The sequence below is a fragment of the Chlamydotis macqueenii genome, chromosome Z (assembly GCF_036417535.1).
Source record: "Chlamydotis macqueenii isolate bChlMac1 chromosome Z, bChlMac1.mat, whole genome shotgun sequence".
Taxonomy (NCBI): Eukaryota; Metazoa; Chordata; class Aves; order Otidiformes; family Otididae; genus Chlamydotis; species Chlamydotis macqueenii.
In genome coordinates this window covers 68600256-68627647 of record NC_141593.1, presented here as the reverse complement: position 1 = coordinate 68627647, position 27392 = coordinate 68600256, and the positions used below count along the sequence as shown (strand labels likewise).

Here is a 27392-nt window from a genome sequence, read left to right as displayed (position 1 = left end):
ACCTGTATACTTTGTATTTATGATTACTATTTTAAAAGTATATTTATAAGTCTTATTCTAAGAAATTGTTTGAAAACTGTAAGTTTATCTCTTGAACTATTTTTCTGGCTGGAAGATACTTAGTAACTGCTGAAGTGCTTTGTGTTTTATGAACAGTTATATTCAATCTACCAATGGAATATGCATTATTTGTAAAACATTAATATAACTTTATTCAGAGCGGATGGTTCTATAGCTGAGAAATGCTGTAATTTCAGCACACACAGGCTACTGCAGCTGTTCATTTGAATGTTGGCTTAGGATCTCGTTCTTGCCACCTGAACATGAAAATAAATGTGCAATTAAGTGAGGATTATTTGTTGTCCTTGCTAAATCCTGCTAATTTTGATCAATGAACACTTTAAATTTGAGAAAAAAGAAAGGGGGGGGAAAAAGCAATCCTAGAGAGCCTCAGTCAGAGCAAAGCGTTTGTAGCTGCTAGCTCTGCCACGTACCCTAATGTTTTAAAAAGTAATTTGTCTTAACTGGGATCATCTACTTTCTCATGTTTTCAGCAGGCTTGTTTCATCACAGTGCCACGAGCAGGTTAACCCTTGGAGTTAGTCACAAGAGGAAGAAAATGTTATTCCAGTTGTAGTTCCTCAGGAAAACTAGATCACATTTTTTCTTAATAGATGCATCTTCTGGTTTTTTGTGTTGTGCTGAAGTAACCCCTTGGAAAATACTTCTTTATGCAAAACATGGAAATGTATTCCCAAGAATATCTGAATTGTAGTTTAAGACACTCAGCTTATCCCCTCTCATGTTCTTAGGGAATTCAAATTTGCACTTCCTGAGTACAGTTGACGTAATCAGCTGTTTGGGTATGCATTGATTGCATGTGCTGCTTTTAATAGGACAGCTAGGACAGATAAATCACAGTCAGGACCTGTAAAGGTTTACACTGTGGTGTTATAATAGGCTTTTTTTGTGTGAGAACTCCTTCCTCCTAGAAATTTTTACTGTCTTTCAGTGTTCGGATTTTTTTTTTAAGTGAACCTTCTTGACGAGTCTTGCTTTGAAATGTTTCTAACGGAAGAATTAATTTATAGACTTTTCTGTTGGATGTTGTCCTGTATAGTTGATCTCAAACAGGATAGGCTGCCCAAGTCTTGGATATTGGGTTTTATTAAGAATCCACTGTATTTACCAACTGTTACCATTCAGTGACTGACTGTGATGGCAGAGAGCCTTTTGTACCTGTGGTAGCTTGTGAGCAAGTACTGATACTTCTCCAAATGGTTGCTGCTGTGTCTGCCAATCATACAGTCAGTTACTTTGAAGTGAAACACAGTAGTTCCTGGAGTGATGATCACTCCCTTGTTTTGATGTCTAAAAGTAAATCAAGCTAAAGTATCAAATTTAACTGTTTTCAGGGTGCAGGGGAGGGAAGAAATGAGAACCAGGAATTGTCAGTTTAATAAAATAAAAGCATTTAGAAATCTGCTTCCAACCTGTGATGACAGAAAGTTGACCTAGAAGTTATCAAGGAAGAATTTGGTTTCTATCTCAGTACATCAATTTATCTATTTAAAGTACTGAATCTTGGTTTCTGCTGTTGCTTATGAGAAATTGACTCAAGATACAGTTAAAACCTACCTCTTTTTGAAAATAATCAAATATGATAACTTTAAAAGCTCCATTTCATATCATTACAGTTGTCAACTGTAAGTTAATAGAACTGATTATTCTTATAACAGGCTGAATCTGCTTGATAACTTCTATACTAATAAGGCTGTGATGCACCTAAACGAAGGGAGTGGGGAAGGATGGAAACTGTAAGTTCTGAGTGTTGACTTAATTGAGAGAGCTCCTAGAAGACTTCAGTGGCATCTTTATTGGCCACTATTTTTAAACTATTGCCTTGAGTAACAATTAAATCTTTCTGCATTGGTGGGTTTTTTTCATAGAGGCGTATGCCACTTCTGCATAGTGACAGGTCTTTTTAGATTCTTGTCTGGAATCTCCTAACAGATGATGAAATAGGAATTTTGATAATTCCTGTTTTATGTATTTTTCAGCAGGTAATTGCTGCCATGGAAACACAACTGTCTAATGGACCAACTTGCAATAACACAGCCCTTGGTTCAACCACCATAAACAATTGCTCATCACCGGTTGATTCTGGGAACACAGAAGACAGCAAGACCAATTTAATAGTCAACTACCTTCCACAGAACATGACACAAGAGGAGCTGAAGAGTTTGTTTGGCAGCATTGGTGAGATAGAATCCTGCAAGCTTGTCAGGGACAAAATAACAGGTATGTTGGTATTGGGATTTTCTGCATCTCTTCATTTTCCAGACAGTAAGCTGTCAGATGGTGTTTTGTAATTCTTTTAAATCATGGAATAAAGCTGGAAGAAGCTGATGCTCATAATGCTAGTCAGAAGGAACTTAGGTTCATTGTTATCTAAAATCTACACCCCAAAATTAAATGTCTGTATTTGCATTTCATCCAGGTTTGTATGAGGTGCTATAAATGCTAATAGGATACTTACATATTCTGAGCTTTAGAGACTTCTGAAAGAAGATTCAGATGTGGAAAATCAGATTTTTATACAAGGTTTATTTTGGGTTTTGTTCGGCTCCATTGGAGTTGTGACTTCATTAGCCCTATTTGATGCAAAACTTCCCTTTTGTAGGGATGAAGATAATTTAAATTGTACACTGGGAAAAGGGTGGACTTTGTTTATTCAGCTTTGTAGGTAAAGACGCTTTTGCATTGCAGCACTTGAGCAATTTCTTTAGGATACACACTTGAATTTAGTACATGCTGAGAGTGCAAGTATGAACTGAAGTGTGATGTGTTCTGTTAGTACTTTAGCAACAGCTGGTGCACAGGTCACAGGTATTGTTTAACTTTGAAAGAACTACCAGATGGATGCCTGTACTTTAAAAGAAGAATGAAAGTACGGTAGGCAAAGTTCAGTTTCTCATCTCCGTTTTTTTCAACTCTCGGCTCTCTCAAATTAAAAAGCATTCATGTACCACTTATGTGATGTTGACTTTGGTATTTTATTTCCTGGGTTTTTTTTTTTTTTGCAGAGTCATTAAATATCCAGCTTTCAAGAACACATCTTATGTCCTTGGTTGCAACTCTTGAATGTGCTGGTTAGCTTCTGTGTATTTAAAACTATATCTCTTTGAGGCTGCACATTCTCTATGCTTTGGTTTAAGAGATGGAAGCCAATACTTTCCTGTTACTGAAAGGTAGTGGGAGAACATGAATGTTTTTCTCATCCTTAATGAAAACTTCTTGTGACTCAGTGTTCCCTGAGCAGCAACAGTGGGAAGACAGAGCTTTAGTTGATGCAGATTGTATGTGGCTTCAGCCCCTGCTATGCATGTTTGTGTTGATGGCTTGGGTGTGCTGGAGAAATGTGTTCCCCATCTGTGTACATGAGTAGTGGAGAACAGGGCCTAAAAACCTTCAGGCAGCTCTGCACCAATCCAAGGAAGGACTTGTATTTGGCATGTAGTAATGCTTTCTTCTCTTGTCCTGATGACATGTTTGCTCCTCTAGCATAGCAGAATGAAGTTATGCCACCTTTTCCCACATTGATGCAGACACTACATCAGTACAAGGATGGTGCTTAAACAAGAATCTGGCAGCAAAAAGACACTAAGGGAAGTATTTCCCAAGTGTTTTGTTGATCTGCATCTACTGAGGGTCACCAGACTGAGCTAAGTTAGGGATCTCTTCTCCTAAATTTGACCAACTAGTCTGCTGTACAGTGAGACTAACTTTAGACAGAGCTAAAGCCTGTACCTTTTTTGAATAATACAAAGTAGTTTTTAATTGCTGGTGCTCATACCTCCATTCTGCTAATACGTAATCAGTGAAAATACTGTTAGGATTACTGAATAATCACCATCTTTTCTGAATATGCTTTTTGTCACCATTCTCTGCTTGCTGGAGACAGCATTTGTGACCGTGTCTAAATGTTTGGGGTGGTTTTTTTTTTGTTAACTTGTGCATGGTATTGGAACAACCTGTTACATATAACAGGATATTTTTTACTTTGGTCACTTTTGGCTACTGTCCTCTAAAGTTTTATTGTCGAACTACACTTCTGTATCCCCAGTCACAAGGTGGATTCGCAAGCCCTACTTCTTGGACCTGCTGCAGTTCAGCTCTATACAGCATCAGTCAATTTTAGACTTGACTTCAGATACCTTACAAAGTAGAAACTAAAGACAAGGAAATATGTCCATACTCAGGACTGGAGAGGTGATGCTGTACTTCTGAGACTGCAAGTATGGGATTTTTTAAGTCTTGATCTTTTCTACTGACTGTTCTACACACAGTTTGTAAATTCAAAAGTAAATTTCCCCAAACCAAGGGAAACCTGCGTGAGCAGTATGATATTTAAAAGATAACTGCCAGAACATATACTTATGTCTTGGCGAATTCATTAGGCTGTGTTTCGTGGCTGTTCCCCATTTCAGTGAGTGGTTGCTGACAACTTACCCTTGCTGAGGTAGGGGCCATTTAGTGGCAGAAAAATGAGTCAAGCTATGAGAGTCCCTAAAGCCCAACACTGACCCTTTGGCTTCCTTCTTACTGAATAGTCTCTGGCTGACTTTTATGCCTTTGAATGAAGGTTGCTTTGCCTCCCCTTTGGGTTTGAATGACCAGCACTTTTTCCCACAGCAGATGGCTTGCTCTGAAGACATTACAGATTTAACCATTCCACTAGCTAAAGTGTGATAGCTTTGGCTACTGAAGCCACTGCTTTTAGTCCTTCTGGACTGACCAAACCCCAGAGCAATTTCTGCTCTTCTCTTGTGAAGAATAGAGAATGTGCTTGGGGATGCCAAAGAAACTAGACTGGGCTGATGCCTTACTGTCTTCAGCTGAAGGCTGATTGATGCAGGAAAAAAAAAGCCTGTCTTCTCTATATGTAATGATTTCTGTGCTTCGAAACAAAAGGGCCTTTGCTTAGCTGTTTCCTGACCTTTTGCTGCAGGATTGGAAAGTTACAGCTGATACCCAGTCAGCTAGTGGGATAGCTGTTGAAAGTATTTATCTCTGTATTGCAGATCTGAGTTTGCATATTTAGCATTCCTTATTAAGGTTGCTTAAAGAACTACGTGCATTTCCCAATTAGGAGGCTGCTGCAGGTACACAGAAGCGAGCCTCAAAGTCTTAATGATGGGTATGCAAATTGCCCACATCCTTACAGGATGGTTTTGATGTTTTGTATGCTAGAAGCTCACATTGCTGCTCCTTACCTGGGAGCAGAATGCAGCAAGACTTAATTGCAGATTTCTTGTTTGAAGGTATGATGTTTTCTGTATAGCATGGAGAGATGTCTAAGGATCCTGAATTTAACTACATTGTTAGTAGATGAGAACTCCAGAGTTGGAACTATTGGAGATACAGTTGGTATCTCTCCTTTATCAGAGAGGAGCTCCTCAGCTTTGAGGTATATATTCAGCTGCCAGCAAAAACATTGCATTTGTCTTGTTCTGTAAGGTTTTACTATAAATGAGACTGAGAAATGTGGTGTCTGACCTTATAACTGCATTGGGAGCAATACTTCTGATTTAAGTAGCCTGGAGCAAGATTATCTTGTGTTTGTGGAGGCTGGAGAGAGAATGCTCTAGTTCCAGTTCTGTTCTTACTCGATTTCAGGTTTTCTACAGAGTTCGTGAAAAGCAAATTTTCTTTTTCTTTCTACAGTTCATAACAGGGACTGTGACTAGCTTGCTATGAAGGAAGAGACTTGGCATGAATTTCAGAATTGTATTGGTTTAATTCCTGTGTTAAATCAGTAATTTTTTATCTTAAATTAACTGTCATTAATACTAGATACTTTGTGAATACCTATGATTGATGAGAAGATTAGAGGAGCATAGAAATTGAAATATACTTTCAGGCTAAACTGCAAATGAGAATTAATAAGGGGCAAAACTTTGTTTTGCCCTTGACTGTCTAATTCCGTTTGGTCCATATCAATATTGGATGCATCCTCTGGCTACTGTATGAGGTGAAACTTCATTTATGATATGCTGGAACTGAGCTATTTGCCAAGCAGATGAGACAGCTCCAATGTAGGAACACTGAGAAATCTGATAGGATCTGCATGAGTGAAGGAAAAGAAACATGCAGAACAATTAGTCAGCAGTGAAACATTGCATGAAGAAAAGAATTTTAACCTCTCTGTCCGTGTTGGCAGACGGTGTTGAGAGTCCCAGTCCCAATGTAACCCACTAGTAAATTTTAAGACTTGAAAACCCTGCTACATACTGGGTTGTCAATGGCATGTGTTGAAATTCAGAGGGATCAAAGATGGCTACTGCCATCTTGACCCAAACACTTGTCAGAGTATCCTGTGGATTTGAATGAAGCTGTCTCCCACCTTATTATTTAATATTCAGTCTGTGGTCATGTATGCAACACTAGAGTGCATTTAGGACTGTGTTGTAGCAGTGCTCCAGTTCTCTGAAGATGTCTGCACACTTCAGGATTGAAATGAGTTGACCTTGACGGCCTCCCTGCCTCTGAAAAATCTGTTGGTGGGAAGGGAGGCACCCTGGAGTTCACTTTTTAACTTCATGGGAGCCATCTGAAGCCCTGTTTCTGAAGGGCTGTTCCAGTAGTTTCAGTGATACTTTTTTCCATGGAGTAGAATTTGTTAAAACAATATCTTAATTGTTTCACCCAATGGTTATAGTTCCTTGCAATATACTGTCAACATAAAGTGTATCCCTTATTGATTTTCATCAAAGGGTTTAATTGTGAAGGAGACAAGGGAGAAAGCTGAACTGCAAAAGGTTCCTGCTGGCTGTCTCCAACCATGTAGTTCATGGGTACAGCTTGCTGTTGGGACAACACCGGTAGCTGAAGGAAGTTTTACTTGCTTAGCTAATGGAAAAACTGAAAGTGTTCTCAACAGGAATTAAAATAGCTGCTCTGTTTTACTGAATGCAGAGAAATTAAACCTTAGTACTAATGAAGATTTTAAAGGGTGCTGAACTAAAACTTTGCGGAGTTCATACTCTAACATCAGGCTGAAATTAGATGTCATGAATTTGGGAGAAGGTCTTAAGTTTTCTTAGCTTCAAAGCTTCTGTACTGGTCTTCTCTTATAATAATCATATGCTCATAAAATCGGTCACCCTTCAGTGTGCAATGTATATGCATTGAGTCAGTGCAATGGTAGGAGGGACTCTGTGCTGTCAGATCCTTGGTTAGAGTACTCTCCTTTAGTGTAATCTGGGGAAACACTTGGTGACAATGCTGAGTTGTACTCTGTCTAAACAACGGAGGCTATGAGATGGAGAAGGATTTTTCTTTCTATAGGGTAGGTGCTCTGATGGAACACTGATTTCTTAGTGATGGCTCTTACACTTGCTGTGACTTCTACAGAAATCTTCTGGTAATCGAGGGAAATATATTGTGTGGTCTCAGTGGAAGCAGTAGGAAGTTTGTTGTCTGACTGGCTGCTTGAATCTAAAGCATATGAAGCTTGTTAACCTCTGTAGTTGCCTCCACTCCTGTCATACCAATGCAAAACCAGCTCACATTAATGTCTGGCAAGAGCAGAGCTGTTGGAAATGTTAAGTTTTGTCAGTACCACTGCAAAGCTTCTGACTTCTGTATGTGAACTTTAAGCTTCAGGGTGATCTAATTGTTCAGTTAAGCCTGGGCAATCAGGTTTTTCAAGCTGCTTTGTCACTGTTGCTTTGAAGAGTGTTAGCTTACTCTTCAAGCCGAAGTCTTTCACTTGCCTTAATGTAAGACCAATTCCAGGGCATCTAAACTAATCTTACAGGAATATGTGAAGAAAGTATGGTCATATACTTAAGCCTTAATCTGAGACTCTGGACTTGTTGCTGCTTTGAAGTACTGTATGTGGTCCTGAGGTAGGAGACAAACTAGGCAAGTTGTTTTCCTTTTTTTCTTAATGTCCCAGGGGAAGCAATAGGAGACAAATAGTATGGTGTACCTGTGGAGTGGCTTAGTCTACAAAGTGACTACTTATCTACAGTGTAGGAAGCTTTAAACATTCCCATCACAAAAAAAAAAAAAACAACTTGGAGGATGGTAGAGCAGTGAGTAGCTGGAATTCCAGGTATTTGCTTATGTAGCCCAAGTGCCTGATACTGGGAGGACCACATGAAAGAACCGACAAACACAACTTTACCCCTGTCCAAAATAAGTTTACTGGTTTTGTGAACCTCCCCAGCACTTTTTCCTTCTCAGTCTTTACTCCCAATGTGCATGATGTTTGCAGTCCTGTATCACTAATCAGTCAGATGTTTCTGCAGAGTTTTGAGTACACTTGTGGTGGGAGTGTAGAGTAGTTTGACAGCTAAAGGAGGAGCTATCTGAAGCTGGATGCTCTTTTGTGGTGTACTGAGTCTGTGAGAGGCAGGAACTCTTGCTAGCTGCTGCTTAGTGGTGTGCTGAGATAGGGAATGAGTTCTGGCAGCCTGACAATCTTTGATTTGGGCAGGGATGTAGACAAGTTATTGCCTGGCAAACTGTGTCTTACCAGCAGGATGACTTGTGCAGACCTTGACTAGAACATAAAATCAAGAATAAAAACTCAGCGGGATCGAAGGCAAGTTTATATATGGTGATTGTTTTAAGACCTTAAAGGACAGATTTTCTAGGGGTGGGTGTGAAGAGGAGGGTTGTTCTTAACATCAACTTTTTAATTTTCAAGATAGTCCATGTTTTGAACTCTGCAGCTGTTAAAATGCAGTGTCTGTTGTGGCCTAGGGACGCAATGTGTTATAGCACAAAGGTAGTAAAGTAATTTTGAACTTCATGTCCTGGTTGGAAGAAAGTGCAACAGCAGAGCATTGGCCTACTTAGCTGGTGGTTGGAGTACTGTCCTATTGTCTCAATTGCAAGAAGAATCCTGAAGGAGTTACGTTTTCAGCGAGGCCTCATGCGGGAGTCCAGAGCACTATTAATGGAGACTCATCTTAAACCTGTTAATATTGTATCCTATAGTTACTATTCTCTGATTCTGCGTATTGCTATTTAATGTTACTGAAAAGGACTCAGCGGCATTTACTGTGCTTTTCTGTGATAAACTGCATAATTTATTGCACTTCACATGTCTCCTGGAAGTGAGTCATGCAAGCAGGTGGAAATGATGTTACTCAAGATAGCACTTGATTGTCTTTGCACTTTCTTTCCATTCCTTTGCAGACATGACACTGTCTTGACTTTTCAGAAGTTTATAGGCTTTGTTTTTACAAATAAAACAGTAGCAAAAAAAAATTGAATAAATCAGCATAGTCTGTTCCAGGGATTCAGTTAAGTTGCCTATTTAGTCGGTTTTTACTACTGATATTGTGGAAACAAGCTATTTTTAAAATGGTTAAACAGTTTATTCATCTGTATATTAACCTGAATTAGAGCTCATCTCAATATACAGCATAAACAAGGACTTAATGTTTTAAAACTGTGACTCTCTTTGTAAGGCTAAATATGATTAGGGACCTTTTTGAAATGTAGTGAATCAGAACATCATCTTCATTAAATCACTCTGCTTTGCAGCAAGTGCTGTGCTTTTCATGGGAATTAGTGATGTACACTCTTCTGCAGACAAATTAAAATGCACTCTTGTCAGTGACTGCAGGAACTTACAGGAAGCCCGTGAAAGGGAGTCTTGTAAATGGGCACTGACCTTCTAGTGATGTGGGCTATCTTGTGTGCTTGTAGCAGGGGAAGTGCTCTTCGCTTCCACCTTGAGAGTCCCAGGTGGCAGCTTTGGCATGTCTTATCACTGCATACTCTTTCATAGGTGCTTGTAGGTACATATTTCTGTTATGTCCTAGCAATTCTAGGCCAACTGTTTGAGTAAATGTTAATTCTAGTGGAAACTAGTGTATGTTAAAAGACCTTGAATAATCTGGAAGTTTTTATAGACATCACTGCCTTTCAGGGTAACTGTGCTGTTGAGAATACTGCAGTGTATAGTAATCAAGATGTTTCAGTGAAGTTTACCTCACTTTGGGTGGCAGTGTTACTGACTTACACACCATGAAGTCCATTAAACTCCAAGGATGTCATGTGGATTATAAGGACCTGAGTATCCCTGCAGAACATAGGTACTTCCTCTCAGCCACCACAGGCAGAATAGCAACTAATAAGGCTTGAAGCTGCAGGTGGTCGTGACTGGTTTGTGGTTGGACCATTATGTATTGAAGCAGCTAGTATATTGTATTGTAGAAGTAAGACCTAAAACATGTGCAAGAACTTTATTTGGCTTCATGTATTTATACTTGCCTTGCTATATGAAAGCACTTGAGTTCTGTATTTTGTTTTCTGTCATCACAGTACACTTCAACTGGCAGTTCTTACAATACAAATTTGCCAGGCTGACATTTCTTCATGTGCAGCTGCAGAAAAGGATTTATTTTACTGTTTTCTATGGAATTTTTTGTCTTCCTGGAGTATGCTGAGTGTGAATAGAAGTAGGTAGGAGGTTGTAAAAGGCAACTGAACAAAAATGTGCAAGCCTCTAGTTTTAGTGACATAATACTTCAATCCACATGTAAAGAGAAAATAACTGAAAAAAATACAGCTCGGATCTTATATTTCATTTTATGATTCCTTTAACAACTTCTGTAAATCTTACCAGCCATTGAATTGTTTGTATGGGAAAGGATCTTAAAAGATCACCTAGTTCCAAACTCCTGCCATGGGCTGAGACACCTTCCACCAGACCAGGTCACTCAAAAGTCCCATCCAGCCTGGCCTTGAACACTTCTAGGGATGGGGCATCCACTACCTCTCTGGGGAACCTGTTCCAGTGCCTCACCACCTTCATGGTAAAGAATTTCCTCCTTAGGTCTAATTTAAATCTACTCTCTTCCAGTCTAAAGACATTCTTTATTGTGCTCTCACTACACGCCCTCGTAAAAAGTCCCTCCCCGGCTTTCTTGTAGGCCCCCTTTAAGTATCAGAAGGCTGCTATAAGGTCTTCCTGGAGCTTTCTCCAGGCTGAACAGCCCCAACTCTCTCAGCCTATCTTCATAGGAGAGGTGCTCCAGCTCTCTCATCATCTTTATGGCCCTCCTCTGGATTCGCTCCAGCAGGTCCATGTGCTTCTGATGTTGGGGGCTCCCGAACTGGACACAGTACTCCAGGTTGGGATCTCACGAGAGTGGAGTAGAGGGGGAGAATCATCTCTGTCAGCCTGCTGTTCACAATTCTCTTGATGCAGCCCAGGATGCGGTTGGCCTTCTGGACTGCAAGTGCACATTGCCAGCACATGTGGAGCTTCTCGTCCACCAGCACTCTCAAGTCCTTCTCCTCAGGGCTGCTCTCTCCATCTGTTCTCTACCCAGCCTGTATTTGTGCTTGAGATTGCCCCAACCCATGTGCAGGACCTTGCACTTGGCCTTGATGAACTTCATGAGGTTTGCATAGGCCCACCTCTCTAGCCTGTCAAGGTCCCTGTGGATGGCATCCCTTTCCTCCAGCATGTCAACTGCACCACACAGGTTGGTGCTGTTGGTGAACTTGCTGAGGGTGGACTCTACTCCACTGTCCATGTTGCCAACAAAGATGTTAAGCAGGGCCAGTCCCAATACAGACCCCTGAGGAGCACCACTCATCACCAGTCTCCACTTGGACATCAAGTCTTTGACCACAGCTCTTGGAGTGTGGCCATCCGGCTAATTCCTTATGTACAGAGTGGTCCATCTGTCAAATCCATGTCTCTAGAGACAGGATGTCTTGTGGGACAGTGTCAATGCTTTGCCCAAGTCTAGGTAAATGACATCAGTTGCTCTTCCCTTATCCATTGATACTGTACCCCATCATAGAAGGTCACCAGATTTGTCAGGCACAATTTGTCCTTAGTGAAGCCATGTTGGCTGTCGCCAGTCACAGCATTATTTTCTGTGTGCTTTAGCATAGTTTCCAGGAGGTTCTGCTCCATCGTCTTGCCAGGCACAGAGGTGAGACTGACCTGTAGCCCTCTGTATCTTCCTGATTCTCCTTTTTAAAAATGGGGGTTAGTTTCCCCCTTTTCAGTCAGTGGGAACCTCATCAGACAGCCGTAACTTTTCGTATGTGATGGAGAGCAGCTTTGCGACTTCATCTGCCAGTTCCCTCAGGAACTGTGGATGCATCTTGTCAGGTCCCATGGGCTTGTGTATCCTCAAGTTCCTTAGAACCCTCAGCTCCTAGATTTATCAAAGGCACAGCCCTGTTACCTTTAAGCCTTACGCACTATTGACCGGTTGTTTTGGTTATTTTGCTTTTACTGTTTTCTGACCTGAGACATTTGGTGGAACTGACTAAAACAGAAGGAGACTTGTAATCTGACTTCTTTCCTATCATCTGAGTTTCTGGAGCTATTGAAGATAAAAGTTCCTTTTTTCTCTCGTGGTCTTTCTGGTATGTATGGCTTCATGCAGGCTAAGCCACAGCTGTTTCTGAAATGCATTTGAAGCCTGATGTTGCTGCATAATGGCTATAAAGTCTTGCATCTCTATCAAGATGCATTGATTTCTGTGTGCCTCCCCCTTTTTTTTAAACCTAAAAAAAGCTTCCTTCTAGAAGAATTTTGCTGTGTTTCTGTAAGAATTACTTTGTGGAAACATATTTCAGTTTCAGGTAAATAAAAGGTCAGCTTTCTCCAGCATGTCCTTTTCCTGTGTGTTTACCAACTACAATGAGAAATAGCTTGTTTTCTACTACTCAGTATTGCAGATTAGTAGTTGTTCTTGTTTGTTAACAATGGCTATTGAAAATGAAAGGAGGATATTCTCCTTTGACATACTTCGAAGGACATACTTCTGAGTTGACAGTTAACATATAGGCTAGGGGAATAATTTGTCTTTTGTCAGCAATTTATCATTTTGTTACTGTTTTTTTGATCATCAGTAAAGATAAGGAAAAAAACATACAATTGATAGCAACACTGGAAGTTAACTTCTGCACAGTGTACCCTAAAGGGGATTCCTCATAGCACATTTCAGGATGTCTCTGAAAACTCTTGAGACTAAGTAGCAGAGTCTGAAAGTAAAACAAAACAAAGCTGCAACAATAGTATGTGTTAATGTGAAGTTTGGGAAAATAATTTGCATTCAATTGTCATGCTAGCTTTTTACTTGTATGTGCAGATTACTATATGCTTCTAAACAGCCCAGCAGTAGAGGAAGATGCTCTATCCATCCACTTATTATTTAAGGTGACTAGATGGTACAGCAGGGCAGAATATTTAACGCTGCTGGCCATATTCCTGACAAGGACAGATTGACTGCGAAAAACCAAACCTTTCAGCTGCACAGAATACTTTACTACTAATAATTGTAAAAATTAAAGGGTAAAGCCAGCTTTCAAAAAAAGTAACCGATTTAGCAAATTCCGTGGTATACTTTCACACCTTAGCATAATAAGGAGCTTCTGCTTACAATATGACAAGCTAGTTTGTGAGTTGTTTGTGGTTGTCACTAGTTGTCTTTGAACATGAGAGGTTGTAACAGGCAAGACTACCAGTGTTCAGCCTTCTGTAGTGTCCATAAGCAAATGCGCTGTAACTCTTCTTTCTACAAAACCATACACCTTCCCATGCAGTCCCTGCTTCTATCTATGTTTTTTGGGCTTGAGATTTCCTATTTGAATATGGTATATCTGTTAGTAGCCCTCAGTTAATGTCTCATCTGGCTTACTGAACATCTTTGATTAGATTCATGTCAATCTTGGTCTCTGCAGTTTTCCCTACCCTTGGCTTTCTCTGCTGGCTGTGGGGAAGAACCGGAGCTGCACCCTTATTTTTGTATCTGGCATCAACAAGGTTTTTTTTGATGAAGCAGCAGATGATGATCATAGAATGATTAGGGTTGGAAGGGACCTTCAAAGGTCATCTAGACCAGCCCCCCTGCTCCTTGCACCCTGCAACCAGATCAGGTTGCTCAGAGCCCAGTCCGACCTGGCCTTGAATGTTTCCAGAGATGGGGCATCAACTACCTCTCTGGGCAACCTGTTCCAGTGCCTCACCACCCTTGCTGTAAAAAACGTCTTCCATATATCTAATGTGAATCTACCTCCTTCTAGTACCATTGCCTCTTGTCTTACCACAACAGGACCTGCTAAAAAGTTTGTCCCCATCTTTCTTATAGTACTGTCAAGTACTTTGGTGTTTGGTCCTTTTCGTTCAGTCTTCAACTTCAGTTTTTCCAGATTCAGAGCAATAGCTGAGAAAGGGGGAGAAAGAGGCATCAAAGTATCAAGTATTGAAATCTAGTAGCAGTCATGGTTTACAGGTGTTTTCTTGGAAGCTGCTTAGCTTGCTGCCTCGGTGGTGTTTGAGTTACAAGTGTTAGATAAATAGAATCCATCTACTGGAACTGTGAGCAAACTGCAGTTAAATTGGGGATTGTTTAGTGTCTCATGTGGTTTCCCTCACTTTACTGAAGCTGCTTTTAAAATGCAGTTCAGGCCTTAATGCAGACTTCAGAGGACTGTGAAACTTGGGCGGTAATTTATAAGTGGGAAGAAAGCAACACTGATGGTGTTCTGTGCTTACTTCTTCAGCCTTTGTTAGACCACAGCTCTGTGGGTAGTTTTATGTGCACTTCTGCAGTGAAGTGAACTGAATGTCTGGGTGTGTCCTAGCCTCATTCAGTGCCAAAGTAATACTGTGGTAATCTCGGTGGCTTAAATCAGATGCAGTTGACAGTGGTGACTTACGAAGATGCAGTAACTTTTGTTGAAGCAGAGCTGGTACTAGCTGAATGATCCCCCTGTCTTGGCACAGGAGTGATTGGTGGGCTTGTCTCTTAGGAGGATCAACCTGAGAGCATTCTGATGTCTTGAATTGCGAATCCAGACAAACAAAAGATTTGAGTGTTTCTTACTTGGATATCTGAAACTCTTTATCATATTTTTCATGCTCCTGAAGCCAGAAGTGCTATTGATGTTTCCTACAGCCACACTGGCTTGCCTTCAGGACATCATAGGCTGTGACTACTTGCAGTTTTTAGGTTGATCTTAGCATAACACTGTCTTTTATGCAGTGCTTCTACTGCTTTTTTTTTTTTGTGCTGGTCAGGGAACCACGTCTGCTCTCTGAAATTCTAGGAGACTTGTGAAAAATTATATAGGTCCATGAGATGAATTCAAATGTAGGCCTGTAATGCTGTTGTGTTTCTTTTAACAGCATTCTTCAACCAGTGTGTGCAACTTCTAGGAGCGATGAAAAGCAGAATAAATCCTAGTAGGAAGTTGCTGTGGACTTGACTTTGGTTGACAAAGATATGAAGCTGACTTGTTATCTTACAGTAATTTAGTGGATCTTTGTCAATTAACTTCGTAGACAGAAACAGACATTTACAGCTTTAAAAAAAGAATGGACTGTTCTCTTTTAGTCAAGGACTGGCCAAGAGATCTTCAAGGAGTTAAAGCACTGAAGGTAGCACATGCAGCTGAAGTTAAATTATAAAAAATGTCTCCAGTCTGCTAGAATTCTTATGTTTTTTTTTTTTTTCCTGTAGACTTACAGACATTGAGTTTCAGCTTCTAGACTTTATTACTTAACCTCAGAAGTATTTTCTTCACTGTCATATATTGATGCAAATAGTATGTAATTTTTTTGGAAGATAGGTGTTTTTTGTATTTTATTCTTCGTGATGCTGTAGTTCTTGCGGATTATATTACTTTAGTTCATGATTTTGGAATAAGATCTTTTTTGCAGAACTTGAAATAGCCTAAAGTGTCTGAAACGTCACTATACTGAAATCAATGACTGTACTGTAGAAAAATCCTATTTTTAAAAAATGCTTATCTTAATTTTTTTTATTGCGCTCTGTAGAAAATAAATGCATAAATATGTATTATCTTCTATTTAGACTTTAAATTTTCCAGGGTATGATAACTGTGTGTTTCTGGTGAATTTTTGTCCTAGATCATAAAACTAGTTTTATAGCTTAGTGGTATGTATTAGTTTTCAGATGTGTTATTAACCAAATGTAAGTGGTGTTCTGGGTGGTTTCGCTTTCTATGTAATATGCATATCAGGATGATAATTTGATAATTTTGAGTTCTTCTTATAATTAGCACTGATAGCACTCAATTAGTGAGGCTACTTTTCTTACGCTATTTTTACCTGTTAAGGAGATCAGTAAGTGGAGGAGGGGAAGTGGAACTTAAAAACCTAGCTCCGCTTGCTCCTTAAAATGAACCAGTTTGTTCTGTGGAACTCATTCAGTCTTACCTTATTAGAAATTGAGTACACACTGAAAAGGTTTTGAGGGCTCAGCTGATTGTAGTATTTGTTTTGGCACTATTTTGTTTTTGCAGAAAAAGCAATTATCTGAAATTGTAGATTGTCTGTTCTGTTTGGTCCGCAGACCTTACAGGAATGTTTAGGAACTCCAGACAAGGTGCAGGATTAGCTGGGTGCTCTGGCAGCTTAATCAAGTTACTTCCAAAAGGTAACTTTCCCAGCCTTTGCACTGGGTATTGGAGAGCTCTGATAGGAAACAGCAGCCAAGGACTCCCTCGTGTGGTGGGTGTGCCAAGGTTACGAAGGCATCTTCCAGCTTTGTTAAAAGGCAAGTGTTTTGATTCATGCGAGCAGGGAGAGCGTGTTAAAATAATGCACGTAGTTGACCCTGGGAACAAATGCAGTGGTAGAAACTCTTCTAGTACCAAAGCTGCTGTTTTTTCAGCACCTACTAGTCATCTGGTAATACTACTATTCTATACTAGTGGAGCAGTACTGAAAAAAAATACTAGCTGCGTGCTCAAGCAAAGATCAAGTCCTACAGTATTGGCTCTGGATTTTGTCTGGGAAGACAGGCTTCTCAGTTATGCATGTAGGAATATCATGTTCAGCAGTTGCTATTTAGAGAGGAGAATCGTAAGGACATAGATTCAGTGGGCAACTGGACAGCAGGAGACTTCAAAAGCAGAAAATAAGGAGGCTTGATATTGGCCAGAAATTTCTGGGGTCAAACTTCATATTTCTGCCCGAAAAACCATTCAGAGAAGACCTCATAATTTACCAAGATGCTTTAGTCAGTCATGAAATAGAACTACTGTGCTAATCAGCTGCTCTCTTATCATGATGCTACACAAAAAAAAATATATGCAGTCTTTTTCAGGAGTGATAAAATATTGCTAGACTACTGAAAATGCAGCACTTGAGTTCACTGTGTGCTTGTAACCTCACAAGGACTTTTCCTGGGTGATAACAGCTCTCACAGTACTTTAGAAGTAGCTTTTGAAAGGGCTTACTTAACATCTGTTAAGCTAAAGCTCATACTTGTCTACTTTTCACGCCTTTCTTTTAAGGTGTAGCAGATTGTAAATGACACTTGAGCACTTTCAGGCAAACTCTGGTTAACAGGACTGCATAGTTCAGATGACTGAACTGTCTCTTACTATGCATCCAGCCCAGCAGCATTGAGTAAAGAGCTGTTGAAGATGCTGCCTTTGGCACTTGTGTCTGAAATAGTATTTCGTCTTGGTTCTGAGGTGCCTACGGTCTTTAGGGCATGTTCCTCCTGAAACTGAGTGGTAGCTTGTGGGTTGAAATTGTAACAGAAGCATTTTACAGCCATTCTGCACTCCGATGTCTGTTATAAAATAGATTGTTGTCGTTTGGCCACTGCAGGAGGAAGCAACTACACAGAGACATTCTTGCCTATCTGTCTAGTTATAGAAGTTTTCTGTTGTTCCATGCTGTAGTCCCACTCTTTTATTTACTTCACTTGTTCTCCAGGTTTATGGGTGTAGTAGTCAAAGGGAGAGGACCTCTTTAACTTGGCCTTCAAGGAAGCTGTCTGGTCTGAAGGCTTTTGTCCTTTCTTTCCTTCTTTTTGGAAGTGCAGCATGGAGGAATTTAGCTGTAACGTGGCAGGTATATTAAAGCTTTAGAAGATAAGCTACTGTCTGTGGCTGTTGCAGCTGCTTCCAAAGGAAGAAGGAAGGAAATGAAGGTTGATGAATATACCTCTTTCTTGCAAGAATTGTCAGGCAGGCAATTTCCCAGGGAGGTTGAGAGGAAAGGCTGTAAAACATCTTAATTGCAGGCCTGGTGTGGTTGGACTACATGGTCTGGTTCAGCTGCTTGTGTAACTCCTTAACATAAGAGTAGAATCATAATGCAGGTTTGTTGGAAAGAAGAAAAAAAGGCTTGACAGGGGTAGATAATTCAGTTTGGAATGTCTTTCAGATTCTTTTACATTCCAGTGCAGTTGAATTACTGTTTAGAATTAAGGTTCTGTATTTCCCAGAGAAACAAGAAGCTTAGATGTAGTAAAAATTATTTGAGAAGAACAAACTGCTAAGAGGTGGTAATTATATACAGATGATCTAGGAAGAGTAAAACCTTTGTTACCGTGCACTTGTCTAACTGTGTCTTACTGTTTACAGGTGCTGTCCTCAATCCATTTGGGGCATAAATTGCTGCCTCGGACAGCTGATCACCACTAGCAGTCCGACCCTTAAAACTGTATGTCAGTAGACATACAACAGAAAGGAGGCACCACCAGCTTTTAGAGTGCAGAGATATCATTTTGAATCTAGAAAAAGAACAATGCTTCATCTTATAATCTGAATATATGATCTCTAAATTGATAACAAAGTGTGGGGGGGTGTATGCAACTGAGAACGGCAGTAGACACTGCAAGAAACAAGTCATGTCAGGTTCCCCATTCAGAAGGAGGAAATGAGCTGTATTTACTGTGGAAGTGGACTTTGAGTTAAACCTTCAGACTACAGCAACCAGCAGGAAAATAGGTGATCTGTTGCTCTGCACTATTACTCAATAACATCCTATTAATTGTCCAGTCTAGAACAATCTCTGTGACAGATCTCGTTAGTTAGTCTCCCAACACCAGACTGGGGAATGCTTCAGGACACCTTGACTGTTTCATGCAACCAAGTGTTTCATGCAGGAATGCCTTTTCAGCAGAGGACTTATCTAGGTAGTAAGATGCATCAGTGTTCAGACAGCTTTCAGTACTTACTTTTTTCTTTCATGTCACCATCTCTGTTGCTTATTATGAATAATTTTAGTAGTAACAGGACAATAGGAAAAATTGCCTTGTCTCTAGATCTTACTTCTCCTCCAGTTCAAGAGAGGTTTGCATAAGTGATAATAAGGATCATCAGGTGAAGTCAGCTGGCTTGTAATTGCTTTTGAGCATTCAGTAATTCAACAGTAAGCTCTCTTAAATGGTGTAAATAGCTGCATCTCGTGGAAATGTGCAGTGCAGTGTAGTGATGTATTTTTTCATTGCATAATCCATCTGAGTTACCATAAGGAAAAATCGTACTTTGCTTGAATTTTGCTAAACAACCATTTAAGTTTCTCAGTCTTTTTGTCGTTTCTTCACTTGTGTCACATCTCCAGTTGTCCAACCTAAGTCTTCATTGTGATCTTTCCTTCTGAAATTCAGTTCTTGTAACAGGACTGTCCTATAATTTGTCTCCTTGTTGTGGTTTTGTTTAGTGAGGGGGGACCTAGGGTGGTGGCTTCTGTAGGAAACTGCTAGAAGTCGCTCCCCTTTGTTTAGTGGACTCGGCCGGGCCTAGGGCAAACCTGCGGCTGGCCAAGGCTGAGCCAATTGGTAGCAGAATGTTCTGTGATAACGCCTCTGCGATAACGTATTTAAGAAGGGGAAAACGGGGGGAAAAAAAGGGAGAAGAGAAGATGTAAAGAAGCTGAGTGGGGGCGGGGGCGGAGACGGGGAGGCACAGGCCTCACCCTCTGGCCTCTTGCCAGGCAGCCGACTGGGCCCGACTCGGCCCGGCCTGGCTGCAAAAAGTGGAGAGGAGATGAGATGCATGATGTGAAGAGATTCTGTTGTGAAGAACTTTTCTTGTGAGAGGAACAGCTGCAGATGCCAAGGTCAGTGAAGGAGGGGAAGGAGTAATGCAGCTCCTGGCCAAGATTCCCCTGCAGCCTGTGGTGATGACCATAGTGGAGCAGGCTGTGCCCCCGCAGCCCATGGAGGCCCACGGAGGAGCAGAGATCCACCTACAGCCCGGGGAGGACCCCACGCCAGAGTAGGTGGATGTCTGAAGGAGGCTGTTTCACAAAGGACTGTGGCGTATGGGTGGGACCTCAGGCAGGAACTCGGTGCAGCATGGGTTCCTTTATATCTTTGCTGGCAATAAATGAATTTACCATTTTTTCCCTTATGTAATATTGTTTATCCTTTTATATTGTTATATCTCCAAGCTAATCTTTCAAACTAGCATTGTGTGATTTAGATATATTGGATGGTTCCCTTTGGCTTGTTGATTGTTTTTTGGACCTTGTTTCAGTTTCTAAAAAAAGAATGGTCAAGGAGTACTGAGAGGGTATTTCTGGAAAGGTCCATCCTAATGAAGGATAGTGTTCTTACAAAGTGATGTCCTTTTGCTATGTTAAATTTTGCTACCTGTTTGCATTCTTACATGCTAAAAATACTTTTAACGGGATATATTGAAGGCAGCTAGGTAAGGATAGTGTATTTCTAAACTCTCAAGTGTTTGATAAGTGCTTAGATGGAATACACTGTTAAAAATGGGCTGTGTTTCAGTGATTAAGAGCTAATTAAAAACACTTTGTGTCCATCTATCATCTGAATTACCAATGCTAAAAACCTGAAAATGTTGCATCTTTGCACGATATTTAACTCATGACCAGTTACTTGAACCGGTTTTTTCAAATATAGGAACAAAAGGAGCCTTTAAATGCCTTGCTACTGAGAGACTGTTTAGTGTGTGAATAACATCTGTAAAAATGTTTGGGTTCTAATTTGGCTTAAATTTTGATATTGAAGTGTATTTAGAACACACTCACTTTCAAGCATTGAAATTGCAGAATTTTGCCACTCTACTTTCAATGTTCGATTAAAATGTTCAAAAGTTAGCGGATTTTTGATGTTGCCTTAACCTTGAAGGTTCTGCGCTTCCTTTAGACTCTAACAGATTGTAACAACTATTTTGCATAGGTATTTTTCAGTCTTTAATTGCAATGACTGTAGCCATTTTTGTGTTGATCTTAGGGCAGTCTGTGGAAACAGAGGAAGCTAGTTAAAAACTAGCTGGAAAAAAAACCTTACTGGAAAAAAACCTTACTGGAAAAATTAGATGTTGTGAGCCTCTGAAACTTTGTTGTCTGGGGCAGATACTGTTCTTCAGTGCACTGTGTAGCACTGCGGTACTAATGATCACTCTTCTTCCTCTCTTTGATCAGGACAGAGCTTGGGTTACGGTTTTGTGAACTACGTTGACCCCAAGGATGCAGAAAAAGCTATCAACACTCTGAATGGATTGAGACTTCAAACTAAAACCATAAAAGTATGTAGTACTAATTATGATTTAAAGAAACTGAAGTGTTTTGACTTCTTGTTGATCTGATACATGATTTGTTTTCCCTTACCAAGTGTAACTTAAGCATTCAGCTAATGTCAATAGAATAGACTAGGATTTCATCATGTAGCAGATGGTTGGTCCTTTATAGTCCATTTAGATGCAGAGTGGTAGGTTATGAAAAATGTTGATTTTTTTGTGCACTTGATAACATCTTAGATGTGAGCTTGAATTGTTTTAACTGAGAAATTCTGTTATGCAATATTGCATATAACCTGAACGCTGTTTTATGTGCTTCCTCCTTATTTTCTCAAAGGTGGTGTAACTGACTTACTAATATTCCCTTTTTTAGATTACGAGTTTCTTGTTTCTCTTATAAATCCTTAAAATGAAATGCTGAAATAACTGTTTTGGTTATCTGTGAATTACTGTACTCTAGGGCTCAAGTCTCTACGTCTCCCATGTTTGGGATTCCTGGTTTTTCAGTTGTTGCAACTCCTGCACCTCTTGTTTACTGCATTCAGTTTCTTAAATTTCTAGAAGCAGAAATCTTAAGAGTAACTCTCTCATCTACTGTCTTACTGCAGTATCAGAAGAGTGAGGATACTAATTTGAGCAATTGTTTGGGCTCTGGAATCTTGAGAGAGAGGAGATGAAATAAAATTTATCAGGGAATGCAGACTTTTGAACATGTTTTGCATGTGTTGGTGCCTGAAGGCAGTCCATGTTCCAACCAGCCCATTCTTCCTCATTAAAACAGCAGGGTTTGCTAGCAGATCACTTGGATAGTGGCTGCCCTCTAACTAGGATCATGTGTGAACCGTAAGATAAAGTTCAATTCTAAAGAGATTTTAACTTAAAAAGCAATGCAGAGCCACTTAAAGATGACTGAGACAAAAATAAGGTGGCAGTAATTATGGTTAGAATGCCCTACCAGTTCTGGACTCATACAATCTCATGAAGTGGTTACACTACTTGAAACTTAAATACTGCCGTTTAACAAACAGTGAATCACGGCTTACAGTAACAATGGATAAGACATAGGTAGATGCTTTGCTGCAGAAAGTTCCCTATGTTTCTGGCAGACTTCTTCTCCATTGGCAGTCTCTTCCATTTTCTGCTTCGGAGGAAAATTGGGAAAAGTCATTTTGTGCTCCACGTTTTTTGAAGCTGTCTTTTTGGGTGGTGGTGAGAAAGGGAATGGGCTTGTGTTCCAGTAGTATTGCAAGTACACTGTATCTTTGCATTTGATGTCTTGACTGGACAAATGAAAAACACATCTGTCCACGGTAATATGTTGAAAGTTCTGGTGACTGTATATAGCTACGCAAAAAAAATGATGTTATTATAAAGAATCAAGCCCAGTCTTGCAAATCAAAGTGATTTCTTAAGGAGGTTTCCAGTGACTTACTTGAACGTGCCAGTATATGAATTCTTAATCCTCTTTCATCTTTCTAAGTGATTAATGCAAACAGTCACTGTTTGCAGTGACAGTCACTAAAAATTGATTATAAAAATATCGGGGGAGGGGCGTAAAAATGGAGTAGACAGATGTGGGTGATGACATTGGTACTTTTCCCTTCCTGCCTTCTCAGAACATGACAGTAGAATTGTAGGTTATAAAAAATAGCAAACAGTGACTCTTGCAGTGAGAATAAAACTTATGTGTAAATTTTCAGGGATTTGTGATTTAGATGTCCTTAGCTAAGGAAAATCTGAAATGTATAAATTACCACAAGCCAAAATTATAACTTTGTCACCAAATTAAAGAAAGTACTTTTTTTTTTCCTGACTAAACAGATATTTATAAATGTTAGTTTCATGTTACAGGTAAAATTCTGACTCTAGCAACCCACATTCAGCCCTGTTTAACTTCAGCATATTTCAGTGTTAGTGTACAAGACTTGAGGGGAAAAACCACTTTACTCTCTTCTCCTTTACTCTTCTTGGATGTAAGCTGGGTTTCAGGCTAGGTTTTCATGACTGGGTTCTCCCAAGGTGCTGTTTAGAGAGGCTGATTTTTACCTCCTTCCACATAGCAGAAGAGGCAGAGGCTAGGGAGATCCCCGATGTGATTTGAGACTAAAGCTTTTGGACATTGGACAGTTGTTTCTCCTGTTTTAAAAAAAAAAAAGTTCGGCAAACTCAGAATCTGACCTTTTACATTTACTTTCAGCTTTAGAAAATGGATGTCAGTGAGTTTTTTCCATATACCTTCATACAGAAAATGATGGGATAGCATAGTGTTAGTTGATATTTTGACTTCAAAAGAAAAAAAATGTTTGTTCTCTCTATACATTTTTGGGACTTCTTGTAGAAATATTTAGTAGTTCACTAGATTGATGGTTGAAAGTGTTTGTTTCCTATTAGTCTATAAAACTGGAAGGAACGTTGTTGGTTAGGTGATGGATCCTCACATTGTGACTGGACTGGGAGCATTCCCACTTGGAATTGTCCTGATCCTGATATCTTGTGTTCTAGATTGGGGCCATGACACCTACCTCTCATCTGCTGCTTCTGTACTAGCCTATTAGTCATTGGATATTTTCTCTTATTGCAAAAAGGGGATGCTACCTACTGTTTTCTTGAAATAAAATGTATTAGGTGAATTAGCAAAATGCTGGCTTAAGTTTTTCTGTATGGGTAATGATATTAAAACTTAATACCTGATACCTCTTAAAAAAGAATATTATCCTGTGGAATGCTTTATGAATTAATGTATTGAACTATTTACAAAGTATCTTAACCAAATTTCAGATTCATACCTCCAAATCAAGTCCTGTCAGTCTTAGTCTTAGGTGCCAGTTGTGTTGCCTTCTGCTTTGACCTTTGAATATTAAAACTGCGGAGTGGGTATGCATTGATGTGGAAGGCATGGCTAGGTGTGTGCCCACTCTGCTAGGCAATACACCTGTGCATCTTTGATGGTGCCCTCTGTGGCAAAATTCATGGCTTATTTTTGATGTAAGCAGGCGTCTTGCAGGTAATCTGTGAAGTTTTGGCTTCATTTAATTATGCAACTTCAGTGTGAAAACCAGTTGTATCTCAGATATAAAACATTTTCTGTCTTCTCTTTTGTAAGAAGCTGCAGCTGGGAAGCACTTTGGCTCTGTTCTACTTAAGAGCCAGGGAAAGCACAGACTTCTGTGCTTGGGGTGATTTTTCTGCTTACCCATGTACTTGTCTGACTTTTTTTCATTTGGATTGTCCTGGAAAGATCAATTCTTCCCAAATGTGGAAAAGTCAGAGGAGCAAACAACATAAGACTCAGTGATAAGAAAATTCAGTGTGTGTTTTGTTGATTTGACTTCTGCTTGGGAGAGGGGAAATCCTCAGTGGCTTCTTCTCCTCTTGCTCCTGGGAAAATTCCCTTAAAAAAAACCAACATATATATACAAGTGAATTTATTGTGAGATTATCTGTTTAGGAATATCTGTTAGTGAGGTGTCAAAGACTTCTACATTAACAAGAAAGTGTAGTAAGATTCTCTGTCTAAAAAGTGGGCAAACAAATAGGCTGTCCTTTAACTGGTGTAGAGCTGTGTAAGATGCTGAATAGGAGGCAGCTTTTTACCTGGATTATTAGGGGTAGCGGGAGAACACAGGAAAATCTCTTTGGCTTTTCTCTGGGGATGCTAGACTGCTTGAATGATGGACGTGGTCTTCTGTGGATTGTAGCTGCCAAGAGGACACTGCAGATGGCAGCAATGCAGTGCTTGTCCCTGCCTTGCAAGGTGAACTGAGGCTGAGGAGCCCTCCTGTCCTGTCCAGAGCACTCCAGTGTGGGACAGCCTTTATAAAGTGGCAGAGCCTCTGCATGTGAGAGCTGGCAGGTAGTTTTCTTATTCATACTGGTAATAACATGTATAGACATGTATTAAAATACATGTTGGAAAGGGGAAACAAAAGCTTGTCCAGGCTAAAGACCTAGGAGTTGTCCTTTTTCATAAGATGGCATTGATTATCTAGCTGCATTTTACCTAGCTTAGTAATTCTTAAAAATCAGATTTAGTAAGGTTTCCTTCTCTTTGGACTATTGGGGTGTTTACATGAGTAATTATCACCTGTCAGGGGAATAGAGATTTAAGAAATATTTTATCTTCTTCCCACTCCTTTATAGCTTTGCATATATTAAAAAAAAAAATCAAGCTTAAGATGTAACATTCTGCCAACTTCATGTTGGAATGTTTGGTTACAAGCACAGATGTCCTACTTTGCCATCATCACCTAGTTAACTGCCCTACTATAGAATGCTGGGTGATGAGAAAAGCTAGCTACGGCTTTGGTAGAAGAGTGAATACTGAACTATCAGCTTTACAAATGCCCAAAGAAGTGCAGTAAAGCAAGGGAAGACTTGAAGTGACAGATATGCTACAGCTTCATTAGTGTCCTCTGAGGCAGAGTGTCCTTAAAACTTGGCATGATACAATGCAATTTCACTTATTTCCTTGAACCATTACTTAGATTTACAATAAGATTAATTTTAAAGGAATTAGCCTCTAACTTAACTACTCAAGATCTCCACCCTTATGAGCTTCTAACTATGATAGTACTCTTGAAAACACTGTGTATAAATACACAAAATTACAAAATGCTGTAAGAGGAAACATGCTAGTTTTACATGCTGCACTAACTTCACAGTTAAAGACTGGCATTACTCCTGTCTTCACCACTCGTAGAGGAAAATTTCAGTGGTGTCACTTTGTACCAATTTTTCCATTAACTAGTGTCCCTAGGAAGCAATGAAATATGAGTTGCGTAAAAAGTTTATTAAAATACCAGAGGCAAGTGAGCTGTGAAGGTAAGAGAAACCCTCCTTACCTTCTCGCCTCCTGCCTCTGCCCCCACCCAGCACTACAGAACATTGATCTAGTGAGTAGCAAAAGGGGATCCTATTTGGACGTTTAATTAAAGCTAGTGAGTTTTACTGATGCTATCAATCAGCAAAGATTGAGAGGGAGGGCATAGTGCCAGACCATTTAGTGGTCTTGACAGGGTAATTAAATACCTCAGGACTGTCTTTTTAAGGTAAAATTGAAGTTCTCTAGCAGATCTGAAGAAGAGCAATTTGTCTTGGAACAAAGGTAAACGTGGTTTTTTTCCCCTTAAATTTCTGCAAGAGTTATATAAATGGTAATTGTGCAGTCTTTTAGTTGTGTTATGGTTAAAGCTTTGATAGCATTTGCATTTTAAATCCCCCTCCCCACCCCAAACGTGCCTTTTTACCCCTGGGTTAAACTTGTTCTTCACTAAAATTCAAATCCCCTCAGACTTTGAATGTTACTTAACCAGCTTAAGCTGGCTGCTTGTTTTTTTATGTTCTAAATAATTTTGAGAGGAGGATTCACTTCTGGATGCATATTGCTGTCACTTTCTGTGAACCACATGACAGCCACGCAGTTGTTCATAAATGCCTAACCACTCTGAGAACAATAACTCTGTGTGTCAGACTGAACTATGAAATGTGCTAATCTTACCTTCAGCAACTACATAGCTCGTTTTCTGTTTGGACCTCAAAAGTGCTGCCTTGAAGCTGATCAGTTTCCTGCAGGAGTCTGTCCCTGCTTTCCCTGAGGCAGAGGATCCTTAGACCAGTGCAGCTCACCCTAAGGCTGCTGAGCAGGTTTGTGGCCAAAAAACCTCAGTGATGCATTAAGGTCCTTTCAGAGCCTCCACAGAGGGTTTCTGACGCAGAAATGGAGATGTTAGAAGGAGCCAACAGTATTATAAGAGGTTGAAGGAAGACTGCAAGCATTGCTCAAAACTCTAGCTCTAAGCAAGTGAAAAACCAGTAAAACCAACAAACTCTTGTTACTAGCGAGATTGGTAATGCATCTTCCTGTCTTCTGTCCTCCCTGTATTATGCAGAGTTCATTAAGTAGGATATAACTTTCTGTATGAATCCAAAATGCTGCAGATGCCAAGCATGGACATCTGTCTGGGTTTTTCTTGAAATACAAGTAGTTGTTTTCTCCACAAGAATGCTCTTATTATTGTAAAGTACAGCTGCAGTTATTTTTTAAATTATGGAAGTCTTGAGACAAATTGACCTCTATTAAG

General features: G+C 39.9%; 1 protein-coding gene across 3 annotated transcripts in view; it reads left to right on the top strand.

The window, feature by feature from the left end:
* ELAVL2 (ELAV like RNA binding protein 2) overlaps positions 1-27392 on the top strand; it is an 84042-nt gene that overhangs the window by 42277 nt on the left and 14373 nt on the right. For all 3 annotated transcript variants that reach the window (XM_086770097.1, XM_086770096.1, XM_086770095.1), the window contains 2 exons: positions 2061-2301; positions 21218-21321. In XM_086770097.1, coding sequence (XP_086626223.1) covers positions 2076-2301; positions 21218-21321 — 330 coding nt within the window. In that variant the 5' untranslated portion in view covers positions 2061-2075. The remainder of the gene's footprint in view (positions 1-2060; positions 2302-21217; positions 21322-27392) is intronic.